Source organism: Rhea americana, unplaced genomic scaffold (genome assembly GCF_003343005.1).
Source record: "Rhea americana isolate MKP2758 unplaced genomic scaffold, rheAme1 scaffold_34, whole genome shotgun sequence".
NCBI classification, from domain to species: Eukaryota; Metazoa; Chordata; class Aves; order Rheiformes; family Rheidae; genus Rhea; species Rhea americana.
In genome coordinates this window covers 1,995,101-2,018,878 of record NW_028186468.1, presented here as the reverse complement: position 1 = coordinate 2,018,878, position 23,778 = coordinate 1,995,101, and the positions used below count along the sequence as shown (strand labels likewise).

General features: G+C 35.2%; 1 protein-coding gene across 1 annotated transcript in view; it reads left to right on the top strand.

Annotated features, from left to right (window-relative positions):
* Positions 1–23,511, top strand: part of TRAPPC11 (trafficking protein particle complex subunit 11) — a 25,359-nt gene extending 1,848 nt beyond the window's left edge. The window contains exons 4-29 of the mRNA XM_085311381.1: positions 302–416; positions 2,484–2,583; positions 3,343–3,416; positions 3,685–3,781; positions 4,565–4,698; positions 5,049–5,196; positions 5,968–6,061; positions 7,418–7,497; positions 7,586–7,664; positions 7,747–7,801; positions 9,193–9,338; positions 10,470–10,531; positions 10,626–10,758; positions 11,366–11,496; positions 11,992–12,147; positions 12,641–12,828; positions 13,532–13,680; positions 15,248–15,369; positions 16,022–16,141; positions 16,970–17,035; positions 17,134–17,290; positions 18,878–18,986; positions 19,681–19,772; positions 20,663–20,796; positions 21,199–21,366; positions 22,548–23,511. Of these exons, the coding sequence (XP_085167507.1) occupies positions 302–416; positions 2,484–2,583; positions 3,343–3,416; positions 3,685–3,781; positions 4,565–4,698; positions 5,049–5,196; positions 5,968–6,061; positions 7,418–7,497; positions 7,586–7,664; positions 7,747–7,801; positions 9,193–9,338; positions 10,470–10,531; positions 10,626–10,758; positions 11,366–11,496; positions 11,992–12,147; positions 12,641–12,828; positions 13,532–13,680; positions 15,248–15,369; positions 16,022–16,141; positions 16,970–17,035; positions 17,134–17,290; positions 18,878–18,986; positions 19,681–19,772; positions 20,663–20,796; positions 21,199–21,366; positions 22,548–22,592 (2,954 nt within the window). The 3' untranslated portion in view covers positions 22,593–23,511. The remainder of the gene's footprint in view (positions 1–301; positions 417–2,483; positions 2,584–3,342; positions 3,417–3,684; positions 3,782–4,564; positions 4,699–5,048; positions 5,197–5,967; positions 6,062–7,417; positions 7,498–7,585; positions 7,665–7,746; positions 7,802–9,192; positions 9,339–10,469; positions 10,532–10,625; positions 10,759–11,365; positions 11,497–11,991; positions 12,148–12,640; positions 12,829–13,531; positions 13,681–15,247; positions 15,370–16,021; positions 16,142–16,969; positions 17,036–17,133; positions 17,291–18,877; positions 18,987–19,680; positions 19,773–20,662; positions 20,797–21,198; positions 21,367–22,547) is intronic.
* Positions 23,512–23,778: the final 267 nt, after the last annotated feature.

The window sequence follows — 23,778 nt, the reverse complement described above, 5'->3', positions numbered from 1 at the left end:
TTATATTTTCTGGATACCATTTTAGTCTTCAAGATGCAGTATATTTAATTGTGTGAGAGAACAGAAATTTAAAGAAACATTTATGGCATATTTCTACATTGTTATGGAAGTTTTCTGGTAGTAGCTTAGCTACCAGTCTCTTCCACTGGATGAAAAATGTAGTTTTCTGAATGAAGCAAGAAGGAACGTGTACTCCATGTTTGGATATTAGATTTTCCATACCTTCTACTGGTCAAGCTTTTAGAGCTGGTTTGAATTTGCACTACATACTGCTTACTTGTGCTTTCCTTGGCTTCTCTAGGGGAAGATGTTATTGCATCAGAGAGGGCAGCAGCTTTATGTAATGCTTGTGACCTTTCTGGAAAATCCCTGTTTGTACTTCCRCACACTGATCATCTTGTTGGTTATATTATAAGGTAAGCGGTTTTAAAACGCTGTTTTCCTCTGGTTGCTAACAGTGATRAGTGAGTTGATAGGTTGGGATGATAGCTATGTGGCACACCTGTTGTAGACCAACAGTGACTGTTTTATTCATTCACTGAAGTTTTTTAGGTTGTTCTGCTGCCAGATGGACTCCACACCTCTGCCCTTTCTGCCTGAGGTTGCATTATGGCGGTCGAGATGTTGCTAGACGGGCTTTCTGAGAAACATTGTTAGATATCCCAACATGTTCCCCTCCCCAAGTAGTGTAAAGGCAAAGCAGACTTYTCTATTGCTACAATGTTTCCTGGACCTACTGGTTCTGAATATTTCTCCCCACAAAAGTCTTGTTGTAACTTTGTATTAACAAATCTTTGCCCCCTCCYTGCCCTCCAACTTTCTGACTCTCCTAAATGTCTCTCTTCTCATCCATTTTAACTGGTATTTATGTGGTTTTGGATACTATGTCCTTGTTATATTTTATATTCTTCATGATTTAATGTCTGTGGGAAATGTGGATTGAAATAAATGATCAGGATTTTTCAAATACAGAAGAAGGAAAACTGTCCTGTATAGACAAAGGAGAAAGGGCTCAAACTAAGGCAATCATAGTTTATTAAGACTAGCTTTTGTTATTGTTTGGGGTTTGCTTGTTTGTTTCCAGATATGCTTAAGGTGAGGGGTTGTGGTCTGAGAGATTACTTCTTCCTTCTATTGCCTTGCTATTTATTTTTTATATAATAGTCAAATTCTCAAAACAAATTAATGCTAATATTGTATCCATTGCTAGAAAGGGAGTGTTTACTGTATGTTAACTAGCACAAGCTTTCACAGACTGCATATAGTTGCATTTTGATATGAGGATTTATTACTCTCTCCAGGTATGCAAAGATAAGGCTATACCCTTCAGGCATGATAGTTCTTCATGCACATTTTTTAAAAAAGTTTCAAACATATAATCAAGTACTAAATTCCCGATCTTGGTCTTCGTTTTGGATTCTTAATTGAGATTTCATAATAGTAAGAGAGAAAGGTATGATGTGGATTCTCTTGTTTGGAAAAACCTGTGTGTTAGAACACAGTGGCTTGTCTCTTCTTACATGGTAACAATACAGTGTTGCAATGCCAGGGAGACTTAATTTRTTGTATCTTCCTTTTGTGTCTGAACTCATAGTTAACAATTGTTTTCTAGTGCTCTGTTACTTTGTTTTCATCCTCACCCTCTCTGTGCAGAGAGTAGAACACAAGCTGAATTGCTTTAACTAAAGTCTGCAATGATCCCTTGTTGGCCAAATCCTAGAACTGGTACTTCATCCTTTATTCTCAGCATGCGTCAGTGCTGTTGAAAGCATTCCTCTCCTAGATTCTGGTGATCTTTTGTTTTCCTTGGATTTTTTTTTTTTTCCCAACACGTGCTTCTTAGACCCTCCTCAGCCTCATACTGAATACAGAGCTCTGTGTCTTTGTCTCTTTTCCTTCTGGGACTTGCCACTGAGTGAGTTACCTTGTAAGCGTGTCTTTGATTGTCACCTATGGCCCAGGTAGCCACTGATGTTTTAATAGGATAAGGAATTGTAGTCTGTGCTCCATAACTCCCTGTATTATTTATTGCTGTTCTTTCCTTTATACTCCTGCCTCTGCTCCACAGTCAAGCCCTTGAGGCTTAATCAAGGAGCTTCTGCAAGGTTTGCTTGCTTAGACCAAGTCATTTCTCCACTTTCTATTGGCTTTTCTATCATAATAGAGCAACTACTAGTCTTCGCTTGCACAACCCTAACAGCTTATCCCCAAACTGTCTCATGTTATATATTAGAGATTTTTATATGAGAAATCAGGACATCAAGGCTCTTGAACCTTCTTGTTGTACTTTGTGCTAATCCTTGCAAGGCTTTGTGTGAAGAGTCCTCATGTGTAGATGTCCACCCAGTATGGTGATTTACAGAAGAGTTCAGTACTACTTTTGACAATCTTAAATATGGGTAGTGATTAGAAATAACTTCTTTTGAAGTTCTTCTGTTTCTTTGTATATGAGAGAAAGGTAATGAAGAACAACTTTGTTACAGATTGGAGAATGCTTTCTATGAGCATGCACAGAACTACTATTATACAGAAATAAGAAGAGTTAAATGTCATAAGGAGTTCTTGAACAAAACCACTCATCAGGTAATCTTACTCTAATTTTGAAATAATATGCAAGCTATATTACCTGTTATAATTTAAAAGTAAGAGTTGCTTGTTGTATGAATATATTTTTTTTCATTTTCCCCCTTTATTTCCAATAAGAGACTCCTCCTCTCTATGTAGGAAATAAACTGGGTTTTATTTTCTACAGTTTTAACTTTGATTTTTGATTTTGGTTTAGTTCTTAAGTTTGTCTTCCTGACATCTTACAAGAAAAGAGACATCCTAAAAATGAAGTTCTCAGATAATGTTCCAGAATTGACAATCATGATTTTAAAAAATTGTCTGTAATGGTTTAATCTATCAGAATGTAATATCCTAGCAAGTTGAGAAATGCTTTCCTTAAAAACCTGGAACTTAAATTAGACTCAGTTTGGCTTTTGGCTTTTGCTTTTCAATTTGTTAAAGACCTTTTCAAACACACAAATTCTGATTAAACTGGCAAGACTTGAACCAAAAAAACTAAGCCAAAGCTGTGGGTTTAGACTTTTTTTTGTTGTTGTTGTTACAAAGTTCTCATCTGCTCGGTGGTAAAAGTCTTAGTAATAGATAAAAATTGGAAAAAGACCATTGCTGAGTCATAGTAGCAGAGAGAACTACTACACAACTTTTGCCAAAGCAGCTTTCCAAGTCAAGTATTAAATTTCACAGATGTTCACAGAATAATTGCATGCATCTGCTTTGTAGGTAGTGGGTATATTCAGATGCTTATGAATGATGTATACTGGTTGTGTTTTGCAGCTTTTATTTGTTAGACACCAGTTCAAAATAGCATTCTTCAGTGAGCTGAAACAAGATACGCAGAACGCTCTAAAGTAAGGCTTGTGTACCCACCTCACCCCTACTTTTCCCTTTATCGTAATATATGATTTAAAAATGTTCTGGTTTATTACTACCTAAGGAGGGCATGAATGTAAATCATTTATAAATAWGTGTGTAATGGGTGAGTTCTTTACTGGGAAAAACACTCTGGTTTGGAAGATTATTTTTTATTTTCAGGAATTCTATTCTTAAATTATTTATTAGAATGTACAAATTCATTATCATGTATGAATTCACTCTATTTTAAATATTTATACTTAGAAATTACAGAACTGCATATAATCTTGTGCATGAATTGAGGGCTCATGAAACAAACATGCTGGAAATCAAGACCATGGCTGGATTTATAAACTACAAGGTAACAAGCATACTTCTAATCTTTGACTACCTGTGCTTAAAAAAATATAGTTAATACTTTTCTAATCTGTAAAGGTTTAAATATTCGGTTTCATATTGCTTTCAAGAAGACAGATTAGRAATAGCCATCACTGGGTGCCAATATCTTGCACTCAGGCTTGCAAAGCCAGTTCTGAATTCCACAAAAAGGGTCCTTAGCTGAACCTGTGTGGTTCAGGAGCATCTTGGAAGATGAGCTAATGTGAGATACAGTTATCTGAAGAACTGAACACCTTTTACTCCCACTTTTTGCAGGGGGAATTAACAATCTATGACAAAAGTTAGGCCAGTGTAGGTTAGATACTGCTTATTAAGAAGAGGAAATTACTCCTTTGATCTCCTTTTGGGACTTCTAGGTAAGACAGCACTATCCCACTATTTAAAATGGTCTTGGAGTTGGACTGCATTGAATGTCATAATCTTTTTTGAGGTCAYTGAAGACTTTAAAGATAATAGTGTTCCTATTGACTCTGCTCTTCTGTCTTGAATTTGGCCAAGTTATGCACTCTTCCATTGATTATTTGGGSAAGAAGAGGAAGGAGAATAAAGTCAGATGAAGTGGAGGACTCTTCAGTTTATGGTGCAATACATTAGGCTTTAAATTTACTTCTCTCCCTCTGTTTTCTCTGTTGCTCTCTTCTTGTGCTTTTAGAGCTAACTAGAGTTAGGTTTTTATTTTATTTTTTTATTTTTTTAATCATTAATGGCCTAACAAAGCATTTCTCTTTTTTTTGATTTCTTCTAGATCTGTCGCCTCTGTTTTCAGCATAATACTCCACTGGATGCAATTGCTCAGTTCAGAAAACATATTGACTTGTGCAAGAAAAAAATAGGAAGTGCGGAACTGGCTTTTGAACATGCTGCTTGGATGTCGAAACAGTATGTTTATTTAAACTTAGTAATGTTCCTTTTACAGTTCCTATATAACCTTATGATGAAGCTCATTGTTTTATTTGTCTAGGTAAGACATGAATTCTGAGGTTTTTTATCGAAGAAAGAGAGACAGTAGATCATAAAAGCTATATGATGTCATTCTGTTTTGCACTGATGATTGWCAACTTGTCGCTGGGAATGAACAGGGTATGACATAGACGTAGCCATAGAACTAAGACACTTAAGTTCAGAGACTGTCTTAAGGCTAACCAGAACTTCTAGTGGAAACGTACATTTCAGTTTAAAATTGCTGTTTTGTACCTAATCACATGAGAAATATCTTTGTTGGTTTTTAGGTTTCAGGCTTTTGGTGACCTGTTTGATGAAGCGATTAAGCTGGGGTTGACAGCAATTCARACTCAGAATCCAGGTTTTTATTACCAGCAGGCAGCCTACTATGCGCAGGAACGGAAAGAACTAGCAAATATGCTTTGTAACCACGATGTAAGTTCAAAACAARCAAGTTGCATGTAACCAGCTGGTAAATTAGTGGAGAAACTTGTAATACTTGTAAATGATACGCATGGGAAAATATGCATCCTTCCCTTATTTTCCAACAAATACTTGGAAAGRTTAGTCCTGAAAAAATGCATTGTTCTATTTATTTGATTCCAAATATTGTTGACACTTTTTTTAAATTACTCATAAAAGACTTTTCTAAATATCTTTCTAAATATCTAGCTTTGTGTCTCGTGCTTGAAAACTTATTGTTACATTTTTCCATTACTTCTCCATACATGTTCTGTACCTGTGGTGATTTACAGCAGAGAAACAAGAACATTAGTATTAAAAAATTAATCTGGGTTTTTTGTTTTTCTGGTGTTTGCTTGGCAGAAAAGAGTGAATGGAAAAAGTGGTTCCAACGCTCAGTGATTGGACGTGTGCGCTAGTTGTATGGAACTACTTTCCAGCTRACATGTCCTGATTATTCGAGAGTGCATTTATTTCTGTTAATATCTTTTCTTTTGTCATTCTTGGAGCTAGTTTTAAAAGGATTAACCAGTTTTTCTGTGACTGTATATATAACAAATGAAAATGAATTGACGAGAAATATTTAAAAGCTTGGGTTTCCTGAAGTAATTTTTATACGGACGGCCTGAAAGGTTAAATATTTTAAAGAAAATTCCTCTGTGTGTGTGTCCTAGAACATTAGATTTCTTCCAGTTCTTAGGAAAAAACTCACCTTTTTAATGACTCTGTTTGCTGAATTTACAGTCCTCTGTGATGTACCCAAATCCGGATCCGCTGGAAACACAGACGGGAATGCTTGACTTCTATGGGCAAAGGCCTTGGCGGCAGGGAATATTAAGTATGTTTCTGTGTCTTGTATCTGTGGGTTCAGACATACTATTCTCTGATCTTGAAAACTAGTTTAGTAGGCAAAAGTATATAATCCCTTTTCCATAGAGCCATATGCAAGGCTGAGAAAACACTTCCTTGTGTTAGTTGGTGGTATGAACTGAAYGGGAGTCCATCAGAAGTGCAGGAAGCGTTTTATCTCTGGAGAAAACAGAAGAAGAAACCTCAGAGGTTTTTGCAGGATGCAATCTTAAGCAAAGTTGCATAGGCCATGCTGAAGCCTCTGTTGCTTTGTTGCTACTACTGCCTGAACTACTTGGATTAAATGTGCTGCAGTAATGTCTGACTGCAGTAAATACATAGCTGGAAGGAGAAAGTTGCAGAACCTGATATAGCAACATTGATGACGTCCCTGTGCATGACGATTACAAATTCATCTTACTATCCATACTATATCTTGCCAGTTGTAGGCAGAAACTGATGACGCTTTAGAAAAACCCTTTGGATTTCAAAATGGAATGCAGAAGATGCAGTGCCTAGATGTTAATAGCAAAAACACATCTTCCTTTCTCAGTTTAAGGGAGAAGTTTTCTCATCGCTTCAAACTTTGAATCTATAGCTCTGAGCTATGTATGAATAAATAAATGGTTCTAAAATGCTCATTGCTGACTTGTCTTTGCTTCTCTTGCTTTCTCACTCCTGCTTTGGTCACCTCTCTTGTTTTCTCACTCCCCCTTTGGTCACCTCTCCTGTTCTCTCTGTATACTTTTCTGAGCTTTGCAGCTCTATCACTGCCTTCTTTTAAACCCTTTTTCATTTGCTGTRTCTACATACCTATCTAACCTGTTTTATCTTTAAGTGGTTACTGTTTTTGAAATAGTTTAGCATCTACTACCAAGATTAAGCTACTAATTAATATGTGAATTCAAGATTATGTATTTCAGCAGAAGATTTTAGTCTTCTAAAGTTATATACGGTTCCCTATATGCTGGTGTTCTCCTGCTAAAGAAACATAAGCTTGAAGCCTTACTTGAGATGAGATAGGAAAAGGTCTCAAAATWTGTGGTAACTTACATGCTTTAAACATTAACAGATGCAATGTAAAGGTTTACTCATCTTACAATAGTTTACTGAGTAATTTCTTTTTCTTTTTTTTTTCTTAAACAAAGATACTTGTTCCAGAAATTCACCTTTAGAACACAGAAGGGTTCTTAAAGCAATGTAGCCATCTCCTAGGAAAAAGAATGTTTGAGAATCTGAGCGTGCCTGAGTTGGTGCTTGCATTACATATCCCTTACCAGATAAATGATTCTTCTCAGACCTTGACAAAATTCCAGTGTAATGGATTTTTCATTGTCTTATGCAGGCTTTGATCTTTCTGATCCTGAAAAAGAGAAGCTGGGGATTTTAGCCCTGCAGCTGAAAGAGAAAAATGTTCTTCACTCAGTGAGTTTAACTCCACAAATTTGTTTTACTAACACTATCCTAATGTTACATATATAGTGATGTCAGTACTCTTGGTTTTATCTGTTAGGAGTTAATAATCACTTTGTTGAGTAATGCTGTTGCACAATTCAAGAAATACAAATGTCCAAGAATGAAGAGTCATTTGAGTAAGTATAGTTTCAGATGCATCCTTTAAGTAACTTTGCAAAAATTTTCAGTATTGATCAGATATCTGTTATTGTTTTTCAGTGGTTCAGATGGGTGAAGAATATTACTATGCCAAGGATTACACCAAAGCTTTGAAGTGAGTACCACCCTTGATTGTTTATTTAGTATGCTACTTTTCCACACTAAGACTACATATTTTATCAGTATGGAATGATGTTGGAAACTCACTTAAGATGCTACTAGTACCTGGATTTGATTGAAAAGCAAGCTTTAGGGTCTACAAACTCCACTTCTATTAAAGTACAGTGAATATAATGGGTCACTCACTAGATTAGTAAAAATCTCTTTTCTGTAGGGATTTGCCTCATTCGGCAAATAACATTCTCTGTGGAAATTTGCATTACTGGGCCATTTTTTAAATCTTATTTTATTTCCAACTCAGTGAGTGCTGTTTGTTTTGGCAGGCAAGTTTCAGAAGTCACTCTTACCTGCAATGAGAATATAGTTATACCTCGTTTAAAAACTGAGTTACAAGTTTCAAAATATTAAGGAAATGTATCTGAGTTTAATTCTGTTTATATACCAGGGAATCAACAAAAGGAAATTTATTAGTGCAGTTTTCTGTTGTTAATATTAATGGCTACAAATCTACGAAAGCTTGAGCTCAGTGCTGATGTGCAACTACTATCTTGTCTGAGCTTGTATCTTATGTTTAGTTTCTTAATTCTGTATTTTTAAGATGAAATAATCAAGGTCATTTTATCTAGGAGCCTCACAATGTTTTAATTAGATTTTTAAGATTGCCTTTTGTAAACGAAGTATGTTGATGTAACAACTTTATTGTTTTTACTAGCTGAACAGAAGCTGCATAGAGGAGAGAATAGGCTAGGATAAGTAGATCAAATTGTATCAAACCTATTTTTTATATATTAACAGCAACTACTGCCTTGAACAGTTGGATATAGTTTATTTAAAACAAAACAAAACAAACCTCTCTATTGCTAGTACTGGTGAAAATCAATTGGTGTAAAAGCCATAATAGGATGTGGAGTTTTGCCTGACATAGACTGATGTATAAGATGGTTGTATATTCTTGAAACCCTTGAAGGGAGCAGAGGACGGGAGATAGAAGGGAAAATAACCACCTCAGCTTTAAGTGTATTAAGATCCTTCTGTTTGGAAGGATAAGATGACTTTATTGTGAGTTTTGGGGTTGTTTTCTMTTGAAGTTTGCAGCATATGCAACTTGAAGTCATATTTTTTTAGTAAAATGCTGGCTTAAGAGTCTTGGTCTCTGTCCAGTTGTTGCCTTAACATTAAGGACTGACAACACAGGCAGCTGGAGGAGTTTCTTCACAATAAYTTCATGTTGATTTCTATAAATCATTGTCATATAGAAATAGCTGACTTGGCTTTAATCTAGCATTTGTGTTAGTTGAGAACGTCTGTATTAATGATACTAAACAATCTGAGTTTCTTAAAATAGGATGTGTAACTTATTTTTCTCTCAATTTTAATACTTTGCAGGCTGTTGGATTATGTTATGTGTGAATATCGCAGTGAAGGATGGTGGACTCTTCTTACTTCCATATTGACCACAGCTCTCAAATGTTCCTATCTAATGGCTCAGCTAAAAGATTATGTAACATATTCTTTAGAGCTACTAGGCAGAGGTATTTTTTTAAGAAATATACTCAATTATCATATTAAGGAAAAAAAGATAACTATCTGTCAGATTTTCAAATAAATCAGTCACATGTCGCATAGTTTAGAATACTTCAAATGATTTGACTGCAGGAAAATTTTATACCTGTTCTGAATTTTGACCTTCTTTCAAGTCAAATTTTCTTGCTCTTCTGTTCTGAATTTTAGTACATTCAAATAGTCTGTGTCAGGAGACACAGGACGTAGAGCTTCATTTGAGACAAAAAACTGTGTAGTTCAAACAATGTAACAGAAATATCCTAAGCTTTGGGGGCAGAGGGAGAACTATAATATAGGTGAAGGGAAAAACATGCTTTGTAGTAAATAATAAAAGCCAAGAGCATTTTCCTGGACTTTAAAATCCMAAATGCTTCTCAAACTTTTTATTAGAACTCTGCTGATGAAATTTGCATAYGGTGTGTTTTAAGAAAGAAAATGTAACTTATTGTAGCTGTACAGTAAGTATTAAAACGCTTTGCTTTGGATAACAGCTATTAATGACAATGTAGGAATAATCTTTGTGCCTCGATTTGCTAACTAATATTGTTTTTAGGGTATATGTCGTAATAAATGGTTTTGCWTCTTCTATTAGTTAGTTTGGCCACTCAGCTTTATATAGAGGAATRATTAACAAGATAAACCTACCTTTACTCATCTTCAAGAGAAGAATGTTTTAAGTTAGGTTTTTTCCCTCTTCTTTCTTGTCATCTCCTTTAGCTGCTACTTTATTTTCATCTGAGCTTGCCTATTCCAGTGTCCCAAACTGTTCTGTTTTCTACTCTTCCTTCAGTTTTTAAACAGAAATAACAAGAAGCTCTAAGCATTATTCCCTTGGGGTTTTCCACTGATAAAGTATGAAGTACTTGTCTAACCAAATATTATTGTGCTCATTTCCAGTGAAAGTAAGAGGAAACACTTAAAACAGGGGAAACTTCTGAAAACTCAAGTATTTTGTTATTTGCTGTTAGATATTTTGTGCAGGTTTTCTGTTTTCGTTTTTTTGTTTTTGGAAGGTGCAAACTAAAGGAAGGGTTTGTTTTTTAAAATTAAAAAAAAAAAGTAAAAGGACTTTAAACTTCTTTTTTTGTTTCACTTGCTAGCATCCACCCTTAAAGAAGACCAGAAATCTCGAATAGAAAAAAATCTGATAAAAGTTCTAATGGCAAGTGACAAAACACTTATTTCTCTGTTATTCTTAAGAGGGAGTCTGTGTTTGGCAACCTCCTTTTAATTTGTAATTTTCTCTCTGGATACAGAATGAGAGCCCTGATCCTGAACCTGATTGTGATGCTAGTGCTGTGAAGGCATCACAGAAATTGTGGGCTGACCGTGTTTCCTTGGCAGGCAGTAATGTTTTTACAATAGAAGTCCAAGATTTTATACCATTTGGTAAGTAACAAAGCTTCAAGCAAACTTGCACCATTCTATAAATTTAAACATGATTATATTTTGGAGATAAATAATTAGAAATAATTATGTAGTGTGCATTAAAGCCAGTAACACTGAAATTCTTGTGCCAGCACTATTCTTCTAAATCACTAAGATAAGGAGTTATGAGAAGCCAATGATCTCCTATCTTGACTCACAACATCAAGAGGAATCAATAATTTGGAGTGTTGTGTTTGAGGAAAAAACTCTCAACTTTCAACTGAGGCTACCTATGCTTTTAATTAATGTAGAAATAGGAATAAGAGTCTAAGTTTTTTGGTTTTAGTTCAGATTTTCTTTTTTTCTGATGAATATCTGTCTTCCCTCCCACAAAGTTTTCAGCAAAATTCTGAAAAGTAGCTGTGTGTGGCATGCCAGGAGCCAAATATGTCCCACTTACWCWYRAGSCWWWGSCTYRWGWGTATATATACAAAGCAATTCTTACCATAACAATAATGGGAGAGAAGAGAGTGCTTCTGGAGTTCAGTGTGGTAGTTTGTGTGTAATAAGTATTTTCAAGTATTATTATTATATTATTATATTATTATATTATTATTTTTAATTCTAGTGCAATGCAAGGCTAAGTTTTTTGCTCCAAGTTTTCACATTGATGTTCCTGTGCAGTTTGATGTATACTTGAAAGCTGACTGTCCTCATCCTATCAGGTTTTCTAAGCTCTGCGTCAGTTTTAATAACCAGGTAACTATGTATGTTCTAACTCAAATAATATACGAATGCAATAATATTATTTACAGTTTTGGAGAAGAACTTTCAAAATTCTGTTTTARTGACTGTTAATGCTTCTGTTGGAAAGCTGGTTTTGCTTTTTGGATTATCTTTATACCCTTTGACAGCTATATTGATATTGTGATAAATCCCCCCAAATTCAATTCAATTAGTATGTATATAACATCTTTGTTCTTCTGTGAAGCTTGCTAAAATGATCCTTCTGAAACTTTAATGTCATCTTCCTCTTGATGCTTTTAAATTAAGTTAAAATAGTTAATATAATGGGTATTTAATATCAAAAACTTTCACTCTAATTACTTAAGTCTCTTTTCAGTAGAGTGAAAAGTAGCAAGAGCTAATATTGTTTGATCTGGTAACAGAGCCTTAGCATTCACTGTGCTACCATTATCTATAAAAATGTATTAAACTTGTAACTATTAACTTTTCCCTATCCTTCTATATTAGGATTACAATCAGTACTGTGTGGTAGAAGAAGCCTATCAAAAAAGTGATATCCTAGAACAGTCATCTCAAGGAACAATGTGCTTGGTCCCTGGCAAAACAAGAAAGTTCACTTTCAAATTTGTTGCAAAAACTGAAGACGTAGGAAAGAAGATTGAGGTTTGTCAATGTTTTGCACRTTTTCCACTGATATTTACAAAGAATGAGAAAGCATCTCTAATTCAGCATTGGTTGCTAATGTCACTGGGGTTTTCAAACGTTTGAAATTTATTACTCCTGAAATTCAATATCAAAACTGGGAGTAATATTTCTTTGTGCAATGCCAAACAAAAGGAAAACACAAAAACTTAAGTACTGTTTTTTTAATATGTGTAACGCATAGTCAAGCACCATGGAACTGAGGGAGTGTAGGAAACTACTCAAGACTATATTGCACACTCATGGACATGTATACTCTTTCCACCACAGTTTCCTTAATTGAATTTCTATACTGCTGCTGTGGAGACTTCAGTCTCCAAAGCTGCCGGAGGCTTTTTGGTGATACGTGTCATTACCGGGGCTGTGTATGTTGGAAAATTAATTCTATCATGGGTGATCTGAGGACAAACAGCAGCGGAAGCTATCCATGTGTTTTTGAATTCATATATATCAGATCACCTCTGTGGATTTGATCCTGGGAAGTGACTCTGGTAGATGTGTGATTCTGAATTGGCGAGGAGGAGGTGGAGATGCTGCTTCATCTCAAGAAGCATTGCAAGCAGCCCGTTCCTTCAGGCGAAGACCTAAGCTTCCAGATAATGAAGTTCACTGGGACAGTCTGACGATTCAGGCAAGCACTATGTAAGTAAAAACTTAAACATTTATGATGTGTCACTGTGATTCCTGCAAACCCCAATCACTCTGCATNAAAAAAAAAAAAAAAAAAAAAAAAAGAGAGAGAGATTTGTTTTGCTCTCAAAAAGAGCTTTCTAATATATCCTTGGGTAACTGACTGGGGATAAGTTGATTAAGTTGATACCTATCTTAATTCTTTAGGACCTTGGAGTTCTGAGATAGTGAGAAGTATGGAAAAAGCTTGCCCTAATCTCAGAGCATACCAAATCCACTTTATTTTTCTCCTTCACTTAACTGTTAGGCAGACTTTTCGCTGCATTTTTTGAAAATCAGAGTTACTCGTGTATTTTATAGAAGAATACGCACACAGGCATGTGTGTGCATGCACACATGGATGTGTGCAGCAACACAATCCCCAAGAAACTATATTGGGAAATAATCATTAATAAATAGGTTAATAGTAGATATTTTCTGAAAAAATAAATGTTTGCTGTTGGTGGTGGTGGGGTTATCTGTCTTGACAGAAAATCTGAACTTCTAATGTACAGATGTTCCAATTAATTTTTATAGAGTATCTCATCATGTTGCTTTTCAGGTATCTCACATCTCCTAGTTGAGAACTCTTCAAACCATAAGCTGTTTTGATCTCCTTTAAACTAGTCTTAAACTCATTAAGAAACATACAATAACTGAGTCTTTTCTCTTGAAGGATTATTTCTAGAGTGCCAAACATTTCTGTTCAGCTCCGTCATGAACCTCCAGCCCTGACTAACGAAATGTATTGTTTGATTGTGACAATCCAGTCACATGAGGAGACAGTTGCCAAAGATGTTAAGCTCACTGCGGGTTTAAAGCCAGGTATTTGGTGTTTTTTTCTTTTTTTCTTTCTTTCTTTTTTTTTTTTGTTTGTTTACTTCACCAGGATCCTAATTGACTCCCTTTTCTCACTGCTATGCTGAGAACAATAATAAATGGCTTTCTTGTCATWCTTAAGTGTCAAACCAAGATAAAGTGGGGAATGGTGAGATGATAGTGATAAGAACAACTGTTAAGACCCATTTGGTTCTAGCTGTTTTAATCACTACTTGTCAGTAGTGTTTTTGTGGGTCTTATGAAAAGATAAGTTTTCATATGGGTTTGAAAGAGAATGTAGAACTTTTTTGATTTAATTCACTTGTAAATAACTTACATTTTCTTGGAAAAAGGAATAGACTTTTCTTGCTGAGGTGAAAGTCTCAGATAGAGCCAGATAAATATTTTCTTTAATATATCATCTTTGTGTGGGGTGAGGAGAAAGGGTTCTCCTGGAAAGTGTTACTTAGTTTTAAAAATTGAAATTGGGGGATGGTTGGAGAGTTGCAACTGTGTCCTTTTGAATGAAAAGGAAAAAATGAAAATATGTGTTAAATTCTAGCTAGCTGTATGTAGTTATTGAAAATTTTTAAAAYACAAAGTCTAAAAGTTATGTTGGTATGACTGCTTATATCCCAAATGCCGGTGGCTTAAGAATATTTTTGTCTTTTGGATAGTTACTACAAGATGTACTGTATAATCTAAAATAGAACCACATTCCCTATACACTTGTACAGCTCATTAGTGTCAGTAGAGTATTCTTTAAGCTTATTTAATTGGATGTTTGTGCTGAGCTGCTAATGCAGTGTTTTATTCTGTCTTGATTTTTCCCCTTGATCTTGAATCTTAAAACTTGGATTTAAAATTCTGGGCTTACCGGTTACATTAAAAGAACAATTGAAATCTGATATTTCATTCACAGGAAAGATGTTATATTTTCCAGAGTTGCAACCTTTTGGCAAGATGCGACTTATTTTCCCTTGAAAATGATCCCATGTGATTTTTGTAGCTCTATTATTCTAGTCAACCCGTAAATGAAGAATAATGTCATTTAACATTTATATATTTTTCTTGTATATTTTTGTAGTTTGGAAGAACGATTTTTAAAAGGCTTAAAAGCATCAAGCTGTGCACTTGAGAATTTAAGAGTCAAATATGAAACTTGCGTTTTAYTTTGCCTTTCCTTGCTTACTGGTATAGATTGTCAAGAAAAACTCACATAACCATATTTCACTTTGTATATGGTAGGGAACATCTAGATATGGCTTCTGATCCTGAGATTTTCTGGCCTAAATAGATGAAATGGAAACCTTGCGGGAGAAAGGTCTAGTGGATGTAAATCCTCCAACTTAGAAAACTTGAGGTCCTGTCAGATAGATCTACTTGTAGGTCTTCCTGCTGATACTTTCGAAAGCATCTATCAACCAAATTAATGATTTTAATTTGCAATGTGTTGCTTTTTGAGATGAATACCTGAATGTTTTTAGATGCTGCTTATTTGCTTCAATGATTTAAACAACATAAACTATTAAGGCCTCTTATGAAGCCTTATGAAGACTATTTTTCATTTTAGGACAAGATGCCAACCTGACTCAGAAAACTCAGGTGACTCTTCATGGAACAGAAACATGTGATGACTCCTGTCCTGCATTGCTTCCTGATATCCCTATAGGAGACTTGCAGCCAGGGGAAAAGGTAGATACATCAACTGTTTTTTCTATATCATAGTTAAGAAAATGAGCATCAAGGAATAAAGGACCTTCATGCAGAAGGGCTTATATTTAGTTTCAGATATTTGAACTGGTAAATGAAATACTTACGGCATGTTTTGCCTAATGTTTACTTGTAGTTTAGAATTTCTTTAGCTACATTCCCCTTTGGATGGAATATGGAAATAGCATATATTCTGGGTTCAATGATAAGTGTGAAGGTTAAAACATAAGGAGGCTAATCTCAACTATTAATTAAATGTATTGGCTAATGGATAGTGGATAATAGTAGCTGCCAGGATGATTCTGCRTGGGTGGAGGCTCAAATCTGCAGATGTTACAGTGAACTGAAATTCTGACTAGTAAACAAGAAGTTGGATATATTGTATAATAGCTAGTAACGGCTCTGCTCTTGCATTACTAAACAGCAGATGGCAAGCAATGAGAACAGTGCTGCTACTATGTATTAAAATCACACTACATGGTTAAGATAATACAGTGAAACAGGTTCTTTATAGTCAAAAATTTTCCTTCTAGTATTGCACTGTAAAATGATAATTTAACAAATTCCAGACAGCTSTAGGAATATTGAGTGCATTTTAAGTATTGCATAGCTCATTTTTTGTCTCATTTTGTAGCTGGAAAAAGCAATATACATTCGTTGTGGAACGGTTGGTGCAAGGATGTTTCTGGTTTATGTTTCCTACTTGATAACTACTGCTGTTGAAGGGAAAGAAATCCTCTGCAAGTGCCACCGGGTATGGCATAAAAATGCACGAGTTGCTGGAGATACGTAGCCTTTAGATTGAGTCATTTCTTGCAGTTCATTAATGTAATTCTAGATTTCTTAAAAGCATTTCCAGTATATAGAAGCACTGTAAATCAGCAGTATATCTAGTAACCTACTGAATGGATGGATGGTAAGAGTTTGTATGTGGGTAGATGTCTAGAACATTCAAAACAAAGTGGAAGTGCAGTACATAGAACYGAGATTTGTGTAACAGAAGAAGTAATGTAATTTCTGTGTTGAAGGAAATGCTCGTGTTTATAGTATCATGGCCRCTTCATGAGAAGAGAGAAACTAACTGTGTTTTTTCCTATGTAATTCTCAACACAAAACCTAATAGGACCAATACATTTTTGAGAAGATAATTTTAGTTGATGGTTTCTATTGGAAATTTTTTTTTTTTAAAAAAAAGGGAGAAGTTAGAAGGCATTTTATCACTATAGTGCTATGAATTATTACAGCATGATAATCCTGATTCATAAATTAATCATACTGTAATAATTCATAATGTACTATAGTGGTAAAATGACTCTTAATGGGGTAGAGAAGAAKCGAACTGTAGCCCTTTTTTCAAAACTAGGGTGAACACCTTTATAAGTGTATAATCAAAAGAAAACTCTATCTTTGCTCTCAGAAAATGATCACTGATGCATTCTGCCCTGGGGAGAACGTAGATAAAATGGTGTTAAAAGTAAGCTTACTCTTAATTTGACATCAGTGGCCTGGTCTGAAACTGAATATAACTTCTCTTTTTCTCTCTCCCGCCACATTCTTCCTACCCCTTTCATTACCTATACAGGATGAAACTGTAACTATAGAAACAGTATTTCCATTTGATGTTGCTGTCAAATTTGTCTCCACAAAGGTATGCGTTCAAAAAACCACTGATATTTTGGAATCACGCCACTTCTGATTATGTCTTGTTTAGTTAAAAATTGATGCTTCTTGTGTCTGTCTTGGCAGTTGGAACATTTGGATAGAGTCTTTGCAGATATACCCTTCTTATTGATGACAGACATCCTCAGTGCCTCTCCTTGGCCTCTCACTATTGTGACCAGCCAGCTACAGCTTTCAGCTGCCATGACTCCAGTAGATCAGCTGGAGTCTTTTGTGGAAAATGGTATGTTCTCTTAGGCTGTGCTTGTGTCGTAAAGGTATTTTTTTACATGAGCAAAAAGTGAGAGGGATGCTTTTAAAACAGTATTTGCTTGTCAATGGCAAACTCTAAATAGGAAAAATTGTTGAATACCTCAGTTGCTTGATAAAACACACTGTAGACAGCAGTACGATTAGACACTGTGGTTCTCCTTCACTAGATCTGGTAAATGGAATTGATAGTAGATGGTAACCAAAATTCTAAATATAGCAGATGCAAGGGTAGGCACCTGAAAATACTCTTAATGTGCAAGTTCTTAAGTCTTCATATGAAGAAATACTCAATGTTTCTAGCTTTCATGGACTACAAGTATGTTGTAGAATGCAAAAATTTCTGATGGAGGCAGCATCGAAAGGCTAAGAGGATCCCTGTCCAYGAATTCAGTCATGAAACTGCAAAATGTGAAGCTAAACAGAGTAGCCTAAAAAGAGTAATTAGAAATAAGCTTTTTTTCTTTATATTAACACATTTTAATGGCTTACTACTTAAATGTAAAAATTATCTTACAGACCTCAACCTTTAAGAAGTCAATATGCTAACTTTTAAAGCCAGATAATTGGAGTAGCTTATGGTAGAATTGATCAAAAGTCTTCAGACAGAAYGATGTGTTTGAGTCAACAGGGATGTGCAAATATGTCTGTCTTATCAAAATACRGAACACAAATTGCCTGATCATCAGGCAGCTGTTTGCCAACTTAATCAAGGCCTTGCAAGACTGCAGTTCCTTTGTAGTTGAATCTACAGAGGGGGGTGCCTGGCAGAAAGCAATGATTTCCTGTGGTCTTTTAGTCACCAAAGTATGAGGTTTAGCTACAGCACCTTGTGCTTCTTGACTACCAGTGGACACTTCTAAAGAGCTAATAGCCAGGAGTTATTAACTTGAGATACCAACTACTTAGCTGCCCAGCTTTGGGGTGGAGTGGAGGTGGTTGTGTTTTCCCCTTAAAACTTAATGAGGATTCCTTTAATTATTATTTTGTCTAAAGCTTCTATTTTCTTAGCACTTTTACTGTCTTTTTCTTTTTAAATCACTCTAAATGAGAAAGTACTTGTCTTAACTGAAGGAACCTTTTTTTAAAAAAAAAAAAAAAAAGGCGAGTAGATTTTCTTTTTGTGTTCCCTCTCTTCTCAAACCCCTAGCAATAAAAATATACTTGGGCGGGAGAGGAGAAATATCTAGATATCTTTTTATTTTAAAACATAAGAGGGTTGATGCTGAAATTTGGAATTTATGGTGAAAGAAGTGTAGGATTTGAAGAATTTGAACTGGCATTATCTGCTGGGTTTTTTCATATAAACTCTAAATATGTAATTGCTTGTTCAATATAGACATCAAAGACGTGAGGATGCTATTTAGAAAATAAACTGTCATCTATTTGTATGTGCAACACTCRTGTCAGGATATTTCTAGATTTATTGAATTCTTATACTATATAATGTAGTTTGTAAAGCAGTTTCAGGCCCTTCAGACTAAACATTCTTGTATCTATATGTAATATTAGATTTTAAGACTTAGTGGCCTCTTGATTTTAAACAAAATCTTGCTGATAGTTGTTTTACAGACAGGTGAGAGTGCCAGTGAATGCTTTTGTCTTCGGTGCCCTCCAGTTACTAGTGCTGGTGGAGTGGCAACTGGATGTTATATCCTTTCCTGGAAGAGGTAGCTATCTCTTGGCCTGGATTTGGGTGGTGTGGAACGCAAGGAGGAATTGGTTTGGTTTGGGAGTGATGGTGTTTTTGGCTTTTCTTTTTTTCTTTTCTTTTCTTTCTGTAACAAATACTGCCTAGACTTTTTCTCAATTACTGATTCTGATTCAGTTTTTGGACTTCTGAGCAAAAACATACTCACTTAAAAATAAATGTTATTTGGTGATGGTTTTAACATTCCATGAAGCTTTCTTTTTTAGAAGTTCTTAGGTTGACTGCAAAGCTTTTTCAGTCACCACCTTCCACTTTCATGGTGATTTTTCTCCAACCATGAGGTATTTCACTTGAAGCAGTGTTAAAGGAATAGTTTTTTAATATTAAGAACAAACACATGCTTTTAAGATGAGAAAACTAAATGATTTCTCACACTAGCCTAACTCATTTAGCTTCTGAAAATAAATGCTKTGATATATCTGTCTCTTAGGTTTTTTGTTTTGTTTAGACAGAGCTGTTTACTGTTTGCCTATTGCTATTTTCTCTCTCTTTTTAACTTCCAACAATCCAGTATAAAGGTTTTTTCTTTTTTAAAAATCATTGAAATTACTATAGTTTATTGAATAAAACATAAGCAATGTTCTGTTGGCTTACTGTCTTAATGTTTAATATTATAAATTTCAGTATGGTCTGTGTTTGACTTTTTCCTGCAGAAGTTCACCTGTGGAAAGTGTACCTGTTGTTAGTACAGTGATCACTCTACCACATGTGATTGTAGAGAGCATTCCCCTCCATGTTAATGCAGGTAATCTTAATTAGCAGTATATATGACCCAATTAAAATTTTTAGATTTTCTTATGTGAACAGCTGTGGAGTCCTAGAGCATCCAGCAYTTGCATTCACTGTAGCACAAAACAGAAAACTACTGATGGATATTATGGGGCCAGTGGAAGAAAATGTATCATCCCTTAGACTGCCCCAAGCCTTGCTCCTCTTTCCACTCCTCATTGCAGGCAAGTTAAGCCAGTGTGTTCTCTTAAAAGCTACAGATGTAACAACTTGTGTTACATGGCAGCACAGAGACCACAGCTGCCTCTGATGAAGCTCCTGTTCCCATTGGATTTGTAGACTCTTGTGGCAAGAATTGTTCCATCCACCCACGCCCTGGCATCATCTCAGGAAAGAAACAGCCTAGAGTATTGGAACTGCTTGTGGGCAGGAGAAATACTTGTCTTCCAGCACTTCATCTGCACAAGAGCAGAGTAGGAGTGCAGAGCTCACTGAAAACATAAAATTTGTATGCTTTCTTTAGTTTATTCTCATTTGTACTGAGACTCCCCCATCATTCTTTCCYATTGTATTTTTAAGTAGCATTCTGACAATATCTGATAAAGTTTTGATAAGCTGAAAATAATCAATGACAGTGGCCTTAGTGATTCCCAGTCTGCATTCCTGTGTAGTGTAAACAGTTGGGGGGTTTATAACTTAAGTGCTGTGGAAATGTTACTGAAAAAATGCAAATTAAAGCTGTGATCTGTTTCTTAGTCTTTGCTTTTGAAAAATCTYATCAGGAATACTTCAGATGCCTAGTTATTGTAACTTTTTCCCAAACTTTTCATTGCTCTTTGAGCTGGACTTATTTATTAAACTTTAAAACTTATTTTATATATGAGATTATTTACTTTCTTTCCAAAGATCTTCCTTCATTTGGTCGAGTCCGAGAATCCCTCCCTGTCAGATATCACCTGCAAAATAAGACTAATTTAGTCCAGGATGTGGAGGTGTCAGTGGAACCCAGTGATGCCTTCATGTTCTCTGGCCTTAAGCAGGTACAAAAATGTCACATTTACAGGTCCTGTTGCCTTAACTGATGGTAAAGAATACATGAATTAGACTTATACTGATATACAGAAATGACAATCACAGAATTATTTTGTAAATTTTTGAAGTATGGTAAACAGAAGAATGATAAATATGGTAAATCCTCTCTGGAGGAAAGCTTGCATACAGGCCCCTTTTAAAGAAGGGGTAAATGGAAGCCTAACTAGGAGCTGTTTGGCATGTTGTTGTTTGTATGTAACATTGTGTTTCAGAATGAAAGTAACAGTTTTAAATCAGGAGGAGAAATAGTTGCATTATTTCCAAAGTCAGAGTAAAAACAATGAATAAATAGAAAACTACTCTCTGACAGAGAGTATATGTGTTTTTTTTTTTTTTGTTTGCTTGTTTAGATCAGACTGCGAATTCTTCCTGGCACACAGCAGGAAATGTTATACAACTTCTATCCTCTGATGGCTGGATATCAGCAGTTACCATCTCTTCATATTAACTTGATGCGATTCCCAAACTTCACTGACCAGTTGCTCAGACGATTCATACCTACACACATTTTTGTGAAGGTAAGACAGAATTTTCTTGTGTTAAGGGCTCCCTGTAGAGCTGCTTGCTTTTTGAGGACTACCATCCTAGCTCTGTTTAAAGCTGACCACTTCTCAGCAGGCTAAAATGGACAGTTAGTAACTGAATTATTTGCTTTGGAAAGTCTTGGGTTGTGAATGTGACCCATGTGTTGCTGTTGTCAAACAAAATCCTTAGGGAATTTGTTTATGTTCACTCTCAAGTGTTTTTTAAACTGGTGCAGCTCTGAAGGCAGTTCAATTGCATCATGATAAATAGATTTTATGCGCTTTTTTCTTTTTCTTTCCTTTTTTTTTTTTTTTTTTTTTTTTTTTTTTTCTTCAAAGCAAGGTAAATCCAGTAACCTAAAACACTGCATTCTTCTGCTGCTTCGATCTCCAGAGTACTATATTGACTTTTTGTCAGACTCTTGGCAAGTGAGCCTGGAGAGTTCATTCATGTTGCTTAAGGAAAGCTTGTTCTGACATCTATAATCCTGTTTCCTGGAAATGGTCCTGGCATTCTTTCAATTTCATTTCAGCCAAAAGAGCTAGGCAAAACTTAATTTTTATATATGCTGTCAATCACTGGCTCTTCTAGACTGGCTATCAAGATATTCTCTTAATGCAAAAGGCTTTTTTTCTCAGCAATGAGGTATTCTTTATTTACAAGAGTACCTCCTGGGATTTTGAATTCTTTGCTTTCTCATTGGAATTGTCAGAACCTCTAAGAACCTTGTTGTAATGATGCTTTTTCTTTTTTTTTTTCCTTTAAAATTTCCTCCTTACTATCTCTTGTGATTCTGCTTAAGATTCTTCCAGGAAACTTTCAATGTTACTCCCATTTTATTCATTTATCATTATCAACTTTTTATACTGCAGTAATACTTGGAGAACTCTAATCAGCTAGGCCTTGTGTTAAGATCATCTCCTTACGTGTTTGAAGAACTTGTTATTTAACAGAGTGGTTATAAGGAGCTGAGGCCTGCTACCAAGTGGGCCAAAGTGAAATTCCAGTGGGATGTGCTCCGTAAAAGTCCTACTATTAGAAATGCTTAGAAGCAAGGATAGACTTAATGCCATAATCATTTCATCTACAATGATCAACATGATATATTACTAAGTGAGTTTCACAACAACTCTAGTCTTTTGCATTTTTTAACCCTATTTTTATTTCCTCAAAGCCTCAGGGTCGACAAGCAGAAGATAACTCAATTGCAGCTGCRTAACTCGGAGACTGGTACCTCTCCACTTAAAGAAAATGGGATGTTGCACAGAATGTATAAAACTTGCTTTGGAAACATGGCTTTGATTAAAACCATAAGAATTAAATTTTATTTTTTAAATTACAACTCTCAACAGAACTAATGTTTTAAAACATCTAGTATTTGATACTGCAATGAATAAACATGGGGAAAATTTGGTGCTTTATTTAACATGGACATTCTTTCTTTTGAAATTAACTTTGTGAACGTCAAACTCTTAGTATTATTTTATAGGCATATTAAATGTCTGGAGTATTTAAGCAAAAAAAAAAAAAAGCCAATTTGACTAAAACCAAAAGACATTTTCATAATTAACAGTAGGTTGAAGTGCAAAGTTTGTATTTACTGGAATTTACAGTACTGAAAATGCTCATCCTTTGCAGAAGTGTGTTCTGTGCCACCTGTGTTGCGGGCAGAACAGAGTGTGCAGTAACATACAGTTACAAGTGACTAATATGTACTGTTGGTATCAAGTGGCTTACTCTTTAAAACCATAAATCTAAAAGGATGTATTTTTGTGTAAGCCATACATCAGAAAYTGAGTTCAGCAACAACTATTCTAATGAATGAAGAGACTGATAACAGCTGGACCATCCAAATTCAGCTTGGTATAGTTTGGATTATTTTTACACACAGTTTCTAGACTGAAGATATCATGATAGTCTGCTGTGTCAATTTAAAAATATAGATGTCCTGCTGTTGTACAGCTCCAGATGAACTGGTGTTTAAAATATGGTAAATCATGTATATATAAAAAAAATGCATTGGGAAAACTTCAGTTGTTTAACTTTTTAAATAATTACATTTTGATTGCTTGGAAAATACCTTATTTATTGTCAAAGTGAAGTTCTAATAAACAGCTTGTAACAGAGTAATTCTGAAACTGTGTCCTTAATTGTATTGTTTTTATAGCTATGGTTTCATAGCTGTTTGGTGCTGTTGTAGGCAGGTATTTTTGCTCGTAGCACTGAAGTCCAGAACAACAGCTCTAATACTTGAGCCAAAAGTGCTAATGTGTAAACATTTGTTATTGCTGAAAGGAGTGTAGGCTAGTTGGCCCTGTTGAAAATAAATACATGAGCTTGTGTAGCCTTTCCATGCGGTACAGATGAAGACATTTAACTAAGAGATGGTGGTTGTTAAGTATTAG